This window comes from Dermacentor andersoni, chromosome 4 (genome assembly GCF_023375885.2).
Source record: "Dermacentor andersoni chromosome 4, qqDerAnde1_hic_scaffold, whole genome shotgun sequence".
In the NCBI taxonomy this organism is placed as follows: Eukaryota; Metazoa; Arthropoda; class Arachnida; order Ixodida; family Ixodidae; genus Dermacentor; species Dermacentor andersoni.
The window spans coordinates 110,567,463-110,586,389 of NC_092817.1; the positions used below are offsets into that span (position 1 = coordinate 110,567,463).

Below are 18,927 nucleotides of genomic sequence, written 5' to 3' on the forward strand. Positions count from 1 at the left end.
GCGTGCAGTAATATCAGCTGGTTGAATTGTTTTTGTTCAATAGCTAGACGAACGCGAAAGCAGTCTACACTAAAGCCCAAGGCACATTTGAGGAATTGACGCTATTCATTTCTGTGTATAACATGTACACAAACTCGTACAGTAAACACACCACACAACAGACGCACGAGAGTACGAAAGCTACAAAAAAAAAAAGCTTATATCTAAAAAATAAAAAAGCGCCTAATCCAGGAGCGTGGCGTCTTTACGCACACCTTAGCTGTGCGTGTGTGTTGTACAATGATTACTTCTTCCAAGTAACTATTCCACGAAATCGCAGACATTCGACTCACTGTGTAGGAGTAACCAGAAAATCAGAGCAGGGCTCGCAGGCCTAAGTATTCACGATTGCGGTACCGCGAAACAAAACGCCTCAGTAGACTTATACTCTGGAGTAACTGAATGTTATGCAAAGTTCTCCCAGTAACGCAGGCGTTCAACCTGGAAGCGTGTTGACGTTACCGCCAAGTTTTTGTATTGCAATGAAAAGAATAAAGAAAGACATACTGACACGTCAGCGCAACACTCACTGTCAGGCCACACAGAGCTGTAAGTACACCACTTCATTTCGGCCCCCTCGATAATAGCTTGTTCGAAGGTGCCTCATGCACTGTGAGTGGTGATGGGTGGAAGAAAAAAAAAAGAGCGTGGAAGATAGAGGCTATGGAGTGAGAGTTTGAGGCACAAAAAAAAAACGCAATAACTATTTTGCTAGATGGTGTGTACCTCAACCACAACGGTGCGTCTCGCGCTCACCACGGCAGGGCCGCACTTCAGATTTTCCCTCTTTAGCATCGGTAAATAATACGGATCTCGTGACAGCTATATATACTCGACTCGAGATCGCGAGCTCGATGCCGATCGGGGCCTCTGCATTCCAGCGAAGGTGGAATGAAAAAAAAATCGCTTGTGTGTACCGGGCTTTGTGTGCACGTTAAAGAACTCCACGTGATCGAAATTATTCCGGAGGCACCAGGAAACCAGAAATCGTCGTACTGCCGCATGCATCTCCCGAGACACCGCACATGACGGTTACCGCCCTTGTTCGAGTAGGACTCTTGGCACAGCATACTGTTTCATAAGCCACCCGAGCCTGAAGCTACCTGCTCGTGAATTAGTCGAGGTACACTTTGGTTGCTTTAGGTTACCACTTAATTTTTTATTCGTTTATTTGTGCATTATTAGTGCTATGTTATACCGACGACACATGAATTTGGTCCACTTTTGTAGGTAACCAGGTATGAAACCGTAAAATATATTGTTGTAATACCTCAGGTTATCAATGAAGCGAGTCAACTCATGTTCTGTGCTGTAGCTAGACTTATTTGCTTTGAGCTCACACATCTTTAACGCTTTTGCCTCCCGAGTTATGTGTGAAAAATGTTTCCAAAGTGCGAACACTTTCTAAGTGAATCGGCAAATTAAATAAATGACCGAAGTACACTCAGAGTAATATATTCATCTTCATAATACCCAAAAAATATGTAACTATAGAGACAGTTGGCCTCACTAGACTGCTTGAAGTTGGCTTCTTGAGCGCCAGTAAAAAAAAAACGTGAACCTCCCAAAGACAACTTCTATGGCCTGTGAGAGTTGTTATGAAATCTACTGTCACGTAGAATCGGATTTAGTCATGTAGGAAGATCCTAGTACGGCACACATCAAACCAAACATCACAAGGAGCACCATTCCAGTCTTGCCAACGTGTATGCGTTTCCTTCGCGACATTTGGTGGGAGGTGCTGGACTTATTGCAAACCTGGAACTCCGAAGCCGGACGATCCCTATCACATCTCCCATGCCTGAGGAGACTAGTCCTACCGCGCCACCCGTGGCACCGCCTCCAGTCGTCTGTCCTGGCGCGCCACGCCAACGGGATCCTCCCATATTCAATGGCACTGACGATCATGACGTAGAGGACTGGCTGTCATCATACAACCGAGTGAGTGCCCACAACAAATGGTCTGAAGCTGACAAGCTTGGCTACGTCCCATTCTACCTTTCCGGGGTCGCCCATCTTTGGTTCCGCAACCATGAGGTTGACTTTTCCACCTGGACAGCATTCCGTACGGCACTTCAAGAAGTATTCGGTCGCCCTGCTGTGCGCAAACTTCGGGCTGAACAACAGCTTCGCTGTCGTGCCCAACAAGAGGGCGAAACTTTTACCAGCTACATTGAAGTTGTAGTTGACATCTGCCGGCGTATAGACCCAGATATGACCGAAGATGCCAAGGTCAAGAACATCTTGAAAGGCATAGAAGATGACGCCTTCCAAATGCTCTTGGCAAGGAATCCTCAGACGGTCAACGACATCATAACGCTTTGCCAGAGCTATGAGGAGCTGCGCAAACAACGGCTTTCTACGCGCCAAGCACTCGCTCCGGACGTCGCGCTTTCAGCTCTGAGTGATGGTGTCACTTCTATTCCTTGCAGTTCAGAAATTTTCGACAGAATCAAGCAATTTGTACGAGAAGTGGCGCGCCAACTCTCTCTTCTGCCAGTCGCTCCAGCCTCAGAGCCGCGCTTGTCTCCAGATCTCCGTCACATGATACAAGAACAAGTCGCTAACGCAGTACCACTTGCTCATCAACCGCCTCCTACGCCTGTGCCACTTACGTACGCTGCCGTTGTCGCTAATCCAAGGCCTCCGTCTGCAGGTAATCAATCCAGACTTACCAGCGCCTTTCCTTCACCTCCGCAAGCAGCTCCAGCATATTCTCCTGCCCCCCCAAGCAGCTACTGGCCGCCACAGCAGCCCGTGCGCCCACCTCGCCAATATTTCCAACAGTCTCCGCCCGCTGTTCTCAATCCATGGCGCACCCATGACAATCGGCCTATCTGTTATTCGTGCGGCCTACCTGGGCATGTAGCACGGCTTTGCCGCCGGCGTGGATGGTATCCTTCGGATTCTCCGAGGGCACAAAGTAACGGTTTCGACTCTCCGTCCCGTTCTGCTACTGCCGCTCAGCCCTTCGAAGCCTCGTCTCCTCTTTCCCGACCCTTCAATACCCGTCGGTCTCCGTCTCCCCGTCGGCGTTCTCTGTCGCCGCTTATCCGTCGTCCTGAAGCTATCCGAGAGGAAAACTAAGCACCGCAGTTCCGGAGGCAAGAACTGCGATCTCAGCGAACTCCTCAAGACCTCATTTATTTCCTGCGAACGTCCTTGAAGTTTATGCAGAAGACATTGCCGTTCATGCGCTTGTAGACACGGGAGCAGCAATATCAGTGATGTCGGACCAGCTTCGTCTTTCCCTTAGAAAAGTCGCGACGACTTATTCAGCCATTTCATTACGTACAGCAAGCGCTGCGCCGATTGAACCCTTAGGGAAGTGTACCGTGCGTGTTGTTATATGTGGCGCTTTATACCATATTGAGTTCGTTGTTCTGCCTCGCTGCTCCCATGCCATGATTTTAGGATGGGACTTTCTGTCCTCTCATCATGCCGTTATGGATTGTGCCCGTGCTGAACTCGTGCTGTCGCCATTCAGCACCAACGTTCTTGAAGATACTGATGACACTTCCGGTCGTGTGTTCGTCAGCGCCGACACCGAGATTCCTCCATACTCTGCCGCACTTGTACCCGTCTCCTGCGTTGGGTTGTCCGACTCCACAGTTCTTTTCACGCCATCCAAGCTTGTTGCTCGCCGCCATCCTTTCTTGCTTCCTTTTGCCCTTCTTGCCATTCGACAAGGTTCGAGCGCACTGTTTCCTTGCCCTGCTAGCCTGCTCCACAATGAATGTCTTGGTTATGCCGACTAAATCGAACCAAGCTTCCTTTACGATGTGCCTGACGACCCGGCTTCTCCTCCGGTTGACGCTCTGGCCCTTCCTCCATACTCTGCCGCACTTGTACCCGTCTCCTGCGTTGGGTTGTCCGACTCCACAGTTCTTTTCACGCCGTCCAAGCTTGTTGCTCGCCGTCATCCTTTCTTGCTTCCTTTTGCCCTTCTTGCCATTCGACAAGGTTCGAGCGCACTGTTTCCTTGCCCTGCTAGCCTGCTCCACAATGAGTGTCTTGGTTATGCCGACAAAATCTAACCAAGCTTCCTTTACGATGTGCCTGACGACCCGGCTTCTCCTCCGGTTGACGCTCTGGCCCTTCCTCCATACTCTGCCGCACTTGTACCCGTCTCCTGCGTTGGGTTGTCCGACTCCACAGTTCTTTTCACGCCGTCCAAGCTTGTTGCTCGCCGTCATCCTTTCTTGCTTCCTTTTGCCCTTCTTGCCATTCGACAAGGTTCGAGCGCACTGTTTCCTTGCCCTGCTAGCCTGCTCCACAATGAGTGTCTTGGTTATGCCGACGAAATCGAACCAAGCTTCCTTTACGATGTGCCTGACGACCCGGCTTCTCCTCCGGTTGACGCTCTGGCCCTTCAAGTTTCTCCTCCCACGCCGCCGTGTGACCCAACATTTTACCAGTGTATTGATCCCAACCTCACTCCAGCGCAGCACGCCCAGATCGTCCATCTTCTAGACCGCTTTCGCACGTCATTCGACCTACAACAATCTCGCTTAGGCCGTACTTCCACTGTTGTCCATCACATCGACACCGGCAACCATGCGCCTTTACGCCACAGGCCGTATCGTGTATCCGCCACGGAGCGTAGCGTGATCGCTGAGCAAGTTGCAGACATGCTCCAACGCGGTGTCATACAACCTTCGCACAGTCCCTGGGCTTCTCCTGTAGTGCTGGTAAAAAAGAAAGATGGCACAATTCGCTTTTGCGTGGACTACCGGCGACTTAATAAGATCACACGCAAGGACGTTTATCCGCTACCCCGTATTGACGACGCGCTAGACTGCCTCCAAGGCGCTGAATTCTACTCATCCGTAGACTTACGATCCGGGTACTGGCAAGTGCGAGTGGCTGAGTCAGACCGTCCGAAAACGGCCCTCATCACACCTGACGGTTTATTTGAATTCACCGTGATGCCGTTTGGCCTGTGTAATGCGCCTGCCACATTTGAAAGAATGATGGACATCTTGCGCGGCCTCAAATGGCAGATATGCCTGTGTTATCTGGACGACATCGTTATCTTTTCACCGGACTTTCCTTCCCACTTACTTCGACTTGAACGCGTCCTAAAGTGCATCGCCGATGCTGGCCTCCAGCTTAACTTGAAGAAGTGTCACTTCGCTGCCCGGCAGCTGGTCATCCTCGGCCATGTCGTGTCGAAAGAAGGTGTACTCCCTGATCCGGCGAAACTACAAGCTGTTGCCCAGTTTCCCCGACTAACGACTTTGAAAGAACTGCGCAGCTTCATTGGATTAGCGTCATACTTTCGCCGTTTCATCCGCAATTTTGCCACTATAAAAGCACCTTTAACGCAGCTTCTTCATGGTGGCCACAACCTTTCAACCTGGTCACCGGATTGCGATGCCGCCTTCACAAAGATGCCTCGTCTCTTGACGTCACCACCTATCCTGCGCCATTTCGACCCAAGCGCTCCAACTGAAATACACACGGATGCCAGTGGCGTTGGCCTTGGGGCCGTTCTCGCTCAGAGAAAGGCTGGCTTCGATGAGTACGTTGTTGCCTTCGCCAGTCGTGCACTCACTAAACCTGAATCGAACTATTCTGTCACAGAAAAGGAATGCCTGGCTATAATTTGGGCCATAACCAAATTCCGTCCGTATCTTTATGGCCGCCCGTTTGACGTCATAACTGATCACCATTCGCTGCGCTGGCTGTCGTCCTTAAAAGAACCGTCCGGTCGTCTTGCTCGATGGGCCCTTCGACTGCAGGAGTACGACATTCGCGTGCTGTATCGTTCTGGCCGAAAACATTCGGATGCGGATGCCTTGTCTCGTTCGTCACTAACAGACGAGGCTAGCTTTCCGAAGGTCTCATTGTCCGAGTTTTCCCTTGCTGCCACGGACATTTGGAGCAGAAGAAAGACCCATGGATTGTGTCCATGCTGCGTTTTTTGTCCAGCCCATCGACACCCACTAACAATCGCGCATTACGTCGCCAAGCACATCACTTCTCCATTCGCGACGGGCTCTTGTACCGTCGCAACTACCTCCCGGACGGCCGCAAATGGTTGCTTGTCATCCCGCGACACCTGCGTTCGGATATTTGCGCAGCATTCCACGACGATCCCCAGTGCGCGCATGCAGGGGTACTGAAGACATACGCGCGTCTACGCCTTCGTTACTACTGGCGGGCGATGTATCGATTCATCCATCATTATGTCCGCTCCTGTCTGGTTTGCCAACGCCGTAAAGATCCCCCTCGTCGTTCAACCGCCCCGTTGCAGCCTTTGCCTTGCCCAGCACGTGCTTTTGATCGAGTAGGCATCGACATTTATGGACCTCTGCCAACCACATCAGATGGCAATCGCTGGGTAATCGTGGCCATCGACCATCTTACGCGCTATGCGGAAACTTCCCCTTTGTCCAGCGCTTCTGCACGTGACGTGGCCTGGTTTCTCCTGCGCCACATCATCCTTCGCCATGGAGCTCCCAGGGAATTACTCAGTGACAGAGGCCGCGTCTTCCTCTCCGACGTCATCGAGGCTCTCCTCAAAGAATGCCGCATCATTCATCGCACCACTACTGCGTATCATCCGCAGACTAATGGCATAATGGCATGACCGAGCGCTTTAATCGCACTCTTGGTGACATGCTGGCCATGTACGTTGCATCCGACCAAACCAAATGGGACCATGTTCTACCTTTTCTGACTTACGCTTACAACACCGCCACGCAGACTACCACGGGATTTTCGCCCTTCTTTCTCCTGTACTGACGCGAACCTTTTTCCACAATGGATACTATCCTTCCGTACCGCCCTGACTCCACTGAAACAACTACCCTATCCGAAGCTGCTGCAAACGCAGAAGAGTGTCGCAAGCTTTCCCGTATATTTACGTCAGAAGACCAGCAACGCCAGAAGCACCATCGAGAAAGTTCGAATGCTCCTGTATCCTATGCTCCTGGTTCGCTAGTGTGGCTTTGGGTTCCAGCCTCTACCACTGGACTGTCACCGAAACTCGCGTCCAAGTACCAAGGCCCATACCGCGTGATCAACGAAACGTCTCCAGTCAACTATATTCTGGAACAACTATATTTGGATCATCGCCGTTGTGGACGCGAAATTGTGCATGCCCAGCGTCTCAAGCCCTACTATGATCCGCCTGTGCTGTCCTACCCGTAGGTCGCCGGGACGGCTTCCTTTTCTGCGGGGGAGATAACTGTACTGTAAAATAGGGAGCAGTGGGGCTGTGGCTAGGAGAGAGACAACGACGACAAGAAAGAACAACCTTGTTTCGGTGCTTGGTCGGCTACACTACCTCTCGCTGCTCCAACGTTCTAGTCGCGAACGCTTACTGCTCAAGTGCTTCGCGACAATATATATATATATATATATATATATATATATATATATATATATATATATATATATATATATATATATATATATTGGTCCAAGGGGTAGAAGTACATAGGAAAGAAGAACAGGATTTTACGATGTTCCGGCCGCGGACCGTACTCTGTCGGAGGGCAGGATGAAACGTCAGTGAAATCCTCGTATTGTTTCTATTTCCTACATGTTGCATTCTCTCACCTGTTTCACCTCGGCAGGTCAACTGTAGCACTGCAGCACCCATTCTAGAAGTGCTGTAGGCGAATGTGGATGGGCCGGAGTGAACGTCGGTGAAATTCTGGCATTTTTCCTACGTGCTACTTTTCTTTGACCTAATTCACTGCCGGATCCTGCAATCCAACGCTTCAATATATATATATATATATATATATATATATATATATATATATATATATATATATATATATATATATATATATATATATATATGTTGAAGCGTTGGATTGCAGGGTCCGGCAGTGAATTAGGTCAAAGAAAAGTAGCACGTAGGAATATATATATATATATATATATACACGAGCGCGTGTATACTGGTCGCCGCCCTATGAGGGCCCACCCTTACACAGCAGGGAGACTTTTAGCCCTAGTTCTGTTTAGCTGAGTGACACTTGCATATTCTTAAACTTTGGCACAAGTTACTTTCGACACATGGTATACTGAGGCCACGTAGACAAACCAAAATGGCGCAGTGTAGCCAAATAAATGCTCTCGCATTCAAGAAGACTAGTTAACCACCTTTAACGCAAATAAAACGTTCCCCAAATGCGGTGAAACGTCTTTGTCGCACGGAACTTCGAAGTCGGTAGCAAGAGAGAGCTCAAGCATATATAATGTCTTACCACGTCCTTTAAACGTAAATTTTCAATAAATTAGTACCACAAACGCACTTGCGGTTCTGCAGTAGGCCATCGCTCTCTTCAAAATGTACCTCGTTAAAACTCAGTGGTATGTCGAATACGTATCTTCGTGTTATGTAATGTTGGGATATCCATTTCCACACTTCGTGTCTTTTGTGGCAAGAGATGGGTGATGCCGAACGCTTCATCTGGTTACGTCCGCCGTTCGACATGGTGTCACGCTGTCATGCCGTCATGGTGTCATGCGTGTCATGCGTCTTGAACGGAGCGCGATTTCTCCTCATGAGCCATATACAGCGTGCTGGCTGCCTGTCACAGATCCATAAATTAGTCTGCGCATGGAGCGAGCGACTGTTGGTAAGATAAGAGTACACTCATTGTGGAACGGTTATTTTATTTCATTTTCAGTTTGCGGTCACAACCAGGAGGAAACAACGTGAAGTTACGGCAGTCAGTGGCGCCGCTGTGGTCAGGCGGCCATGTGCGCGCACTCGTGGTTGTTGACCGAGATCCGGTCTCCGTTCTTGCACACAGGGAAGCTCTTGCCCAACAGTGTCAGCGCGGAGCAGTGACCGCGGACACGCTCCGTCTAGGCACAGGAATAAAGGGAAAACATGTGAACAGGGGAAACAGAAAAGAATCACTGAATTAGGAGTCACTGTTTTCCTGTTGCGTGGGTTAAACCGCGCTATCCCAAGTCGCTGCAGCACTCTTGCGAAGCATGCAACTGTACTGAACTGCAGTTTAAGAGAGAGAAAAATGCTTTCTTTCTTTATTCTTTTTTTTCACAGCTGACATGGAGCACGCAGTAAGGAGAGTCATGCAGTAAATAATACGTAACTATTTGGTGACGCAATTTCAGAAGACTAGTTTCAACCGCGATATAATGACGCGCGGTAATTACGATATAATAGCACTGACGACAACAGTTTCTTATTGTGACAACGCAAAACCTACAACACGCCACCACGCGCGCAATCAAAGTCGTTAGTGCGAAAACTACGTGCGAATGCCGTGTTTTCTGCTGCTAGTACTGCTGGCCTGTTTACGTGTTTCTCCGCTGCTGTTTAGACGTGCTTCACATCGACTTCTCGTCGCCACCTTTCGGGACTATACCGCCCGCATTCGCGTATTTTCCTTTTCTTTCTTTTTTTTTTCTTCGCTACGTCCCTATTGCAGTAAGAGCACTGTTGTCTCCACAGCGACTATAGGAAGTATGTAAGGGACTTAGCTTTCCGTCTGCTCTGAAAGCACCGTTAAGGAAAGAAAAATACCTTCGACTGGCTAGCGCCACTATGACACACAGCACGAAAGGGAAGAAGGAAACGAAAACGCGCACCGTCGCAATTCAGGCGAAATTTACGAAAGGGTATCCTGTTGCACCTTTCGCGTGTACTTAATTGTTCTGGGCGTAAGGTACAGTGAACAGCCGCAAAGAAATGCGAGGAAGTTAAAACAGCCACCACGCCATCTACCCCCTGCGCGGTGCCCTTATAGAAGGGCCGGTAACTTCCCCGCCAAAATGCGACTTTGCGCAATGCACATAATGGCTCGAAGACCTTAACAAAGGGATCTACCTAGTAATGTCTACAGTATACCCACAATCAGCCCACTCTGCTCACCACTTGCACTTCAATGTGGCAGTCGTGTTGCGGGAGCGCGGCCATTGCCGGAAGTTCCACTTCACCGTTGACGGCGGTGGCGCTGCCTGCACCCGGCTTGAACGAGCCGACTTTACCCAGCACCTGCGTCTCTCCTTCGCCGTGCAGCAGCGTCTGCAGCGAGTCTGGCATCTGCGCATGCGTGCACAACGCGCCACGTAAGAGATCAGTGAACAATCCATTGTGGAAACTGACCGACCCTGTAGCAGTTTTGCTAACGCCAACGTCATTCAAGGAGATCTGAGTGTCGAAGCTAACTGAAGCTGCTCCGTGCCCACCGAGCGTAATGCCACAGTCCATTAAACGCTGTCGAAAGACTCCGGTATTGCTTAGGCCAGTACAGCAGCCAACAACTATTCTTTCCAAATGATCTGCCGTGACGAATGGATACTGATACGGTCTGGTTATAGCATTCTACAAACTATTCGGACTTCCTGATTTACACAAGTTAATATTGCCAAATGTGTCCATCTTTAGTTCTGTCCATCCTTCCTGGGGCCCTAATTTTGTTTTTTGTTTTCCTGGAAGTCACATGTAAGGCTCTCACCACTGGCAATTTGTGTGAGCGATGACTTACCGGACCGCGATTCCTGAAGAAGCCTTCGTCGGCGCTTGACTCCCGCAAAAACGCTCCCAAGAGCAGCACCAAGGCGAAGGACGTAGCTGACAAAGCGGTCATGGTTGTACCCTGCACGCAACAACGCAAGAGGACGGCGTTACACAGCCGTCTTACGCGATTCCCGCTACGTACGCTATTGAGGTGACTACGCTCCCAGGCTAGATACGCGATATTGCAGCCCATTCGCGACACTGCAAAGAACCTGGGTCGCAGTGTGTCGGAAGTAGAAGAGAACAAAAGCTGGAGTTGGGATCGTTTGTGTTATTTAACCTGGCGAAATAAGCCCACAGAGTACCGCGTGGTACAACGGCACATGGACTTGGTGTGTTTGTGTGTGGACAAATGCATAACCGCATGGCTTTGAAAGACATGATCATCAAACTGAGCCATTTATTATTAGTCGCACATAGCCGTTCTCTTCGGCATAAAGCGTACCGTGAGACCGCGTCCGTCGCTAGTGATGCTTAGTTCCTTACAAACCTTAGTTCCTTCAAGACCAGCTATACGCTCGCGGAAATGAATCGACGCTCGTTCGTGCACTAGCAGCGAATCGAGCACAATCGCCTGATTTTAATGCACTGCTACTAAATACGAAGTTATGCCCTTGACTCTGCAGGGAGTCGACCAGAAAGGAACGGAAAGAATTTAAGCTTCTTGGCACAAGAAAGACATATTTTATTCCAGACAAAAAGAATTCGCACGCTGAAATTTTCCTTTCTTTCGTATTCTCATATACAATTACCGTAATATTTAATTACTATTGCTTTCATATCAGTACCATTTGACATTTAATTTCACAAATTTTCCTTACCAATTTTATTTAAATATATTTTCCTCGATACCTTTATTTTCTCGAAACCTCGTACCACCCGATTTACCTCGTATCACCCGCAAATCGCCCGGTCTCCCCGGGCGAGCTGCGCCATTTCACTTAGCGACCGCCAACCAACTAACCAACCAGCTTCATGTAACCAAGTTCGGGCACTATGAACACAGGTGCTGCAAGGCACAATTCGATCACCGTTCTCATATTGTGAGCTTATCTCCAGGCGCTATCCATCAAAGTGCCGAAGGCAAAGAAAAAAAAACACTTCCTCAAGAAATACCGCCAAGACGAACTTCTCGGTGTTACGCCGAGTGCCATCGTTCCACTACTTTAAGAGTTTTTCTATAGGCTCTCCGACTGTAGGTCACTAAGGCTAGAGCTGCCTGCTCATGACCTATTGTTCGAGGGGTACAACCAAGCATTTGCGATCAGAATGCAGTATTTTACTCTGCATTACCTCAACACAACAAGCGTTTTGGCTCTGTCTTTTATTGCGGTAGCAATTATATGGACACTCCAGGCGCATTTCTGCCGCCGCCGTCGCCGTGATGTGCTGTATAAAGTCCAAGGGCGATAACACCGTCGCCGCGCGCCCTACGCTGTATGTGCGAATGAAAGCGTACGAGGGGAGCCGGCGATCGCGGCTCAATCTCTCCCGCGCGAAAGAGAGGAAAGCGGGGAGCAAGCGCGTAGTCTTCCGTCTCGCACGAGGCACCCAACGTTGCGAGGCGCCGGAGCGAGGTGAGAGAGGGAGGGCGGCAGCGTTCTACTACGGCTACAATTTCGAATGTGGCGGCTGCGCGCGGTCCGCTGCCGTATCTTGAGGGCGACCTGCGTTGGGGCAGTCTAGGTGCGTGGACGGCTCGTAGCTTTGTGCATACTGCGTGTTCTCGGCTCCCAGTTTGCGTTGATGCGACAGACAGCACGAAGACCACTTCGCCCGCTGCTGCTGCCGCACTTGACAACGCCAGCGCGTTCTGACAGCGAGTGTCCGCCGTCATCGAGTGTGATGTGTTCATGTTTGCTGTGCGCGCTGACACCATGGATCTTAATTTAGGTCGCAGGCGAACGTTTACACGACCGGTAAAAGTACTATCATTACTTCGTATGGCTGTCTGCTAATTTGCTATCGCAATCGATGCTTCGCCTTTCGGGCGAAACTACGACTCTTTAGTTCTCTCTTAAATTTCACATGACACGCTATGGCCAAACAGTGAAACAAGCTGAACGCTACACAACCGGCCTTTAGTTTTCTCTGCACCGTCTTGCAGGGAGCTAGAAATATGCTGTTGTGTCGAATCATGCCGGTCTACGCCTAATCCCAATTTCCGGCGATAAAACTTGTAACCAACGCCCTCGCCGCTTCTGCCACATTGCTTGTCGCCGATCATATCCATGAAGACTCCTCTGGCGTCGCATATGATGGTTTCCCTCGAACAGAAGCTCCTTTGTCTTAGCTCAACGAATCTTATCCCTCGAAGGCAAGCAGGCCACCTCGTCCATGGTCGGAACGTATAGTACTGTGGTCGTTGTCCAAAACATCTCAGTGAAGCTTTCCAGTGAAGTTCTTCTCCCATCCCCATAGGTCTTTTACGCTATGTGTTCCAACTTCGCGAAATCATGAGCACTACGCTATAGCATAGCCAGGACGTTGGAATGCTGCTGTTGTGATAAGCAAAAGCGTATGAAACGCTCTCGTAAACGTCTATCAAAAGCACAGTTACGCTACATCTAAACAACACTGACGACCCGTTCTGTACGCGTTTTTCTAGATATATACTTCCACTTGCAAACGATTCGATACACTCACCTTACAGACGCGTTGATCGTCGACGTGAATCGGCAGCGATTAGTGGGAGCCCTGCACGTGTGTACCGTGGCGTGCAGACGAGGAGCAGCTGCTTGGTTCACTGGTGCGGAGGCCTCTGGTCCTAGCACGCACCGAACGGAGCACTTATATGCCGGCCGCGGCCGTAAGCGACGCCGGCGTGCCTTTCTAGTTATTCCCTCATTTCCTGCGGCCCCAGTCTTAGGTCGCGGCTCCCCGATGAAACCTGTCAAGTTGCACTCGGAGGATCCAATAGAGCAGCCACCCCTTTCTGCTGCTTCATTACTGGTGGTCAACAGCGCGGGATCGAGATCCTTGTTCCAGTGCCGACAAGGATCCGTGCGCAATTCGCGAAGATTTAGAGAAGCCGTACTCAAGGAGAGTCGCGGTATAGGGAGGTTCTATATATGCCGTTCATTATGCTCTAGTGCGTTGTTATTGCGTACGCGACGGGATTTTCGTTTCTTTAGTGAACGCAGGAGAACCTAATGTCTACGGTGGCTCTCACCTTCTTGCAAAGATAAAGAATACCGACGCGCTTGTAGATACAGAACGCCCCTTCGCTGTAAGACTATGTGATCTACAGGTTCTCCCAATAGGCATTCAGGCAGCTTCGCCCTCGACTGCGGTTAAATGTGTGGCGAGCCTGATGCGCGATTACAATCAAAACACGTGTGAAGGGCGAATGTGCAAAGCTTGCCATATATATATATATATATATATGTAAACAGGTGGACAGAATTTCCTCGTCGCTTTATAGACCTCTCGTGAACCAGAAGCGCCGCTTCGTGAATGGAAGTCTATACGCCTTTGACAAAGATGCTGAGCTTTTATTTGATTTTTTTTCATCCATATTTAAACGAAACGTACAGAGTGCATCGTACGACAGTTGTTTCCTTTTCCACAGTATTGCTCCGCATTTTCTGTAGACGGTAGCACTTTCTAGGCGTCAATACTCGACAGTGTTGACCGCGTTGCCGGGGAACCACAAGATACCTGGCTTGCCTGCAGTCATACAGTGGTGGCTTACGGCGATGTTAAGGTCTCGCCAGGAATTTGCGTGTACCGTCACTACCTGCAAATTCTGCCGCAAATAAGGCTGCATCTCAAGATATAAAAATAGTACCGCTGTGACCGCTTACACAGCGGCTCGAATGGAAAGCGTAAGTACTATCGGCGTCAAATGAAACGCGAACAGTGGAACGAGGGGCGATAGGCCCAATTGAGGCCGCCTGCCTGTAGTTATCAGAGAGAGGCGTGCATTTCCGGTTCGCGATAGTTTGCTTCTATTTTCTTTGGCGTTCGTTTTCTTGATTCGCCACTGGAGCGCCACATCCAGCAGTGAAAACTTTATTCCCTCGAATTAGTTCAATATAACTGCGTCCCTTTCATTCTTCGTAATTATAATCGATTCGCTAGCGTAACCCCCCCCCCCCCCCCCAATAAAACAAAGTCATTACAACTCGTATCACTCACCTCCCATCGTAAAGGTTCTCGTCTCTGTTATTTCATAAAATTTTTTACAGCCCCATGTTCAAAATGATATTCTTATTCTTATTCTTATTGATATGATATTCTCTCTCTCTCTCTCTGCACTTATCACGCACAATAAGTTGGCATCATTTTTTACCGTACGAGAAACTACCTTCAGTCATTCATTCCGCGTACTTCACTGGACTAAAAAAAAATTATGGGGTTTTACGTGCCAAAACCACTTTCTGATTATGAGACACGCCGTAGTGGGGGACTCCGGAAATTTGGATCACCTGGGGTTCTTTAACGTGCACCTAAATCTAAGTACCGGGCGTTTTCGCATTTCGCCCCCATCGAAATGCGGCCGCCGTGGCCGGGATTCGATCCCGCGACCTCGTGCTCAGCAGCCCAACACCATAGCCACTGAGCAACCGCGGCGGGTTTCACAGGTCTGGAACCACCTTCCCGGATCGCTCACTTCCATTGTTGATCGTTATCTTTTTCGCACTGCCTTAACTAACATTGTACACCTATAAATGTAACAAAGCTTGTAAACAATTTTAGCTAATATTCTATGACTAGGAGCGACTCATGCCTGTATTTGTCTTTTTTCTAGCCACTCACTCTGTAATGCCTTTGGCCCTGAGGGTAATTCAGATAAATAAATAAATAAATAAATAAATAAATAAATAAATAAATAAATAAATAAATAAATAAAAGGACTCTTTTCGCCTCGCATTATGAAATATTTTAGCCATGTCAATAAAGGAACCCGACATCAGATACGGCAGGGTCAACATGGGTATTTGGTAAGAAGGACACACCTGGTGTTCTCGGCTCTCCAAATTCGCTGACGCTGGTCCCGACGAGTCGAAAACATAGACTCATCAGAGAACATCACGCAGCGCCAGTGCTCTGCAGGCCATGATGCATGGCTCTGTGCAAACAGCAGTCTTGCGTTTCGATTAGCTGCTGAGACCAGCGGCTTCTGCGACGGTACGCGGCTTCGCAGATCGGCCTCGTGGAGACGGCGCCTAATAGTGGACGTGCTGGCAGACAATTCGAAGGTGTCCTCAATCCCCCGAGCAGTGATGTTGGGTGCATATGCTGCAGCGGCCACAATATGTAGGTCGTCATCGTTTCCTGTAGCCCGCTGCCTGTGCCCACGAGGCAAGTTTTCAAGCCGTCCCTCGTCGCGGTATACGCCTGGCAAATTCTACTAATTGCAGACAGTGCACGACCTGTTTTCTCTGCAATCCCACGTTGTGGCACACCATGACGGCAAAGAGCAACGATTCGAGCTTTTTTTTTTTTTTTTTCGTAGCTTACACTCGGCAGTGTCAGTTTCAAATGAACCCGCCGGGGTTGCTCAGTGGCTATGGTGTTGGGCTGCTGAGCACGAGGTCGCGGGATCGAATCGCGGCCGCAGCGGCCGCATTTCGATGGAGGCGAAATGCGAAAACACCCGTGTACTTAGATTTAGGTGCACGTTAAAGAACCCCAGGAGGTCGAAATTTCCGGAGTTCTCCACTGCGGCGTGCCTCATAATCACAAAGTGGTTTTGGCACGTAAAACCCCATAATTTTAAGTTTCAAACGACGCGTGAAAAGGATCGGTCCCAGTGTATTTGAGCTTTTCTCGCGGCTTTAAAGTTGTGCGCATTAACAGAAAAAAAGAGCGATTAAAAACGTCACGTTGCACACCGACCGTTCCCGATCGGGCTTCTGCACTGTTCGCATCGCAACCAGATGCTGATAACATGGCATCGGTGGAAGGAAAATCAAAGCGCTGTGTAAGGTGTGATTGGTGGTAAGTATGAATGTGGCGTTCCAGTGGCAAAGCAAGAAAACGAAAACCACAGAAAATAGAAGTAAACTATCGCGAACCGGAAATTCGCGCCTCTCTCTGATAACAACAGGCAGGCGGCCTCGATTGGGTCCATCGCCACGCGTTCCGCTGTTCGCGATTCCTTTGACGCCGATAGTACGTACTTACGTTTTTATTAAGTCTATTCGTCTCTTGCAATGCCAATGTGCGCTGGCTTAGTCGGGTACACGTGCCGGTCTGACACGTGGTGTTACCATTCCTGAGCATGCGCAGATGAGTTTTGTGTCTTCTTTGTTTTTTCGCCTCAGTGCTCCCGTCAGTTGATAGTCGGCGTTCCGTGTTGTCCACTTCTCTACTCTTGTGTCCTGTCTGCACGCCTCACTTCTTTTTTGCATAATGAATCCTTACCAACTAGCTCAGCTTTCTGTCATTCTAAGGAGACAACACCACAATGCGCTAAGTTAGATCATTTTGTTTTTCTATGGCAGCGAGGCCATAGAGAAACGCTAAACACGCTCCGCCCACTCGCGCACCGAAGACGATGATGAAGACATGATGATGAAGACGATGATGAAGCAAATGTGCTGTTCTCGTTTTTCCGATACGTGACATAGTGCATATTTCATTGTCTTACCACCTTCAAGACATACCACAGGTAGAATCTGTTAAATACCTCGGAATTATTTATAACGCCTCTCTCAACTGGCGCTCACACATAGATCTGTTGACTGGGAAAGGTACCCGTGCAATTGGCATATTGCGTAGGCTGAGCAGTCGTCGAATAGGATTGAGAAGAGATACACTCCTAATGATATATCGTATGTACGTTCGCCCTGTATTAGAATTTGGTTGCGTGCTCTTCTCTGGAGCTCCAGCCTACATGTCCCGTCCTCTAATCCTCTTAGAAAGAGAGGCATTACGTCTGTGTTTAGGTCTTCCTAAATTTGTTGCAAATTCTATTCTTTATCTAGAATCCCGTGTTCCGCCACTTTCGTGCAGGTTCCGGCTTTTGACGGTGCAGACGTTCTTAAGGATTTACGAATCACCACTGCGTCATCCCCAAATAATCTTTATTTCACAACCTGCGTTGTTTTTTGGTGTCATCTGGCCGCGACTGCATAAACCGCAAATTATATTCGTGCAACAATTACTTGACTCTTTGGGTGTGCGCATATGCGATGTACTTCCTATTACCGACAGAGCTGTTGCCACGGATATTCAATTTGATGTCATCTTTCCTAATAATGCAAAATTACTTCCACACCGTATTCTCGACGGTATATTACAAGATCACCTGAAATACCTTCAAACAAACGTTGTAATTGCTACAGATGCTTCACAATGTGAAGAAAAGTCAGGTGTAGGAATATTTTCCCCGATTCTCGATTGGACATTTTCTCTTCGGCTGCCAGATTTCATACCGATTTTTTTAGCTGAATTCATGGCCGTGGTGCTGGCATTACGCAAATTAGGACCATCAATTACGTCAGCCGTGATAGTCACTGATTCTTTATCATTGTGCTCATCCCTTACTGCTTCTAGTGATTCTCGCGTGATGAGGACATTTCAATCATTGGTACCTGGTTACTTGAGAAGCGTGCGTTTGATTTGGGTGCCTGGCCATAAAGGACTAATCATTAATGAAATTGCAGACTCTCTAGCCAAGGCATCGATAAGTGGCCCGATTCTTCCTTGCTGCCCTTTGACTGCTTATGTTACTGCAGCTAGATTTCGCAGGAGTATCATTATACAGTCCGTATCAGGCTCCGCAATTACTAACTCTGAGGATTACGGACATCTCCTGCACCCTTGGAACAGAGATTTTCGCCGAACACGGAAAATTGAAGTGTCCATCACGAAGCTGCGCTGCCGTATACCTGCATTGAACTTCTACCTCCACAGGTCTGGTCTGGTCCCTTCACCATTATGCTCATTCTGTGGCGAAGCGGAGGCAATCGACCATTTCTTGTTGTCTTGCAGACGTTTTTCTATTATAAGAAAACGACTACTCGAAATGCCGCTTCGCTCTATTGGTCTACCTTTATCAGTGCCTGTGATCCTATCTTTTGGAGCCTCCATTGTTGGGTTCAGCCACAGAAATGTTTGCTTGGTGATCCAAAATTACCTAATTGAAACCAATCGTTTTCCATGTTAGATTGATCGTTCTCCCTCCCTACCATAGCTTTCTTTTATTTCTTATCTATTATTAATTATTATTGTTATTATTATTATTATTTTCTTATACCCGGTTTTCATCTGAATATCTATTTTTTTTTTCTCCAGACACAAAACGTTTACTTTTAAGCTCACACGCCCAAATTGTTAACTCCCTTGTTATCATTATTATTTTTAGGCACCTAATTAAACCGCCCGATTCTTGGCCAATCCCCCACTGTGGGTATGTGCCA

At 48.6% G+C, this 18,927-nt stretch overlaps 1 protein-coding gene across 1 annotated transcript; it reads right to left on the reverse strand.

The window, feature by feature from the left end:
* Nucleotides 1–8,662: 8,662 nt before the first annotated feature.
* Nucleotides 8,663–13,313, reverse strand: LOC126537445 (uncharacterized). Its single transcript, XM_050184453.3, has 4 exons — nt 13,202–13,313; nt 10,524–10,634; nt 9,908–10,078; nt 8,663–8,874 (listed from the first exon to the last, which is right to left on the reverse strand). The coding sequence occupies exons 2-4, from the start codon at nt 10,623–10,625 to the stop codon at nt 8,755–8,757; spliced, it is 393 nt and encodes a 130-aa protein (XP_050040410.1). The 5' UTR covers nt 10,626–10,634; nt 13,202–13,313; the 3' UTR covers nt 8,663–8,754.
* Between the last annotated feature and the right edge of the window lie 5,614 nt (nt 13,314–18,927).

Bases quoted from the DNA above. Each gene is read 5' to 3' on its own strand.
- LOC126537445 (XM_050184453.3), bottom strand. From the start codon at position 10,625: ATGACCGCTTTGTCAGCTACGTCCTTCGCCTTGGTGCTGCTCTTGGGA. The intron at 10,079-10,523 runs GTAAGTCATCGC...ACGCATGCGCAG, and splicing joins TCTTCAGGAATCGCGGTCCG to ATGCCAGACTCGCTGCAGAC. The intron at 8,875-9,907 runs GTGAGCAGAGTG...TCCTGTGCCTAG, and splicing joins GCCACATTGAAGTGCAAGTG to ACGGAGCGTGTCCGCGGTCA.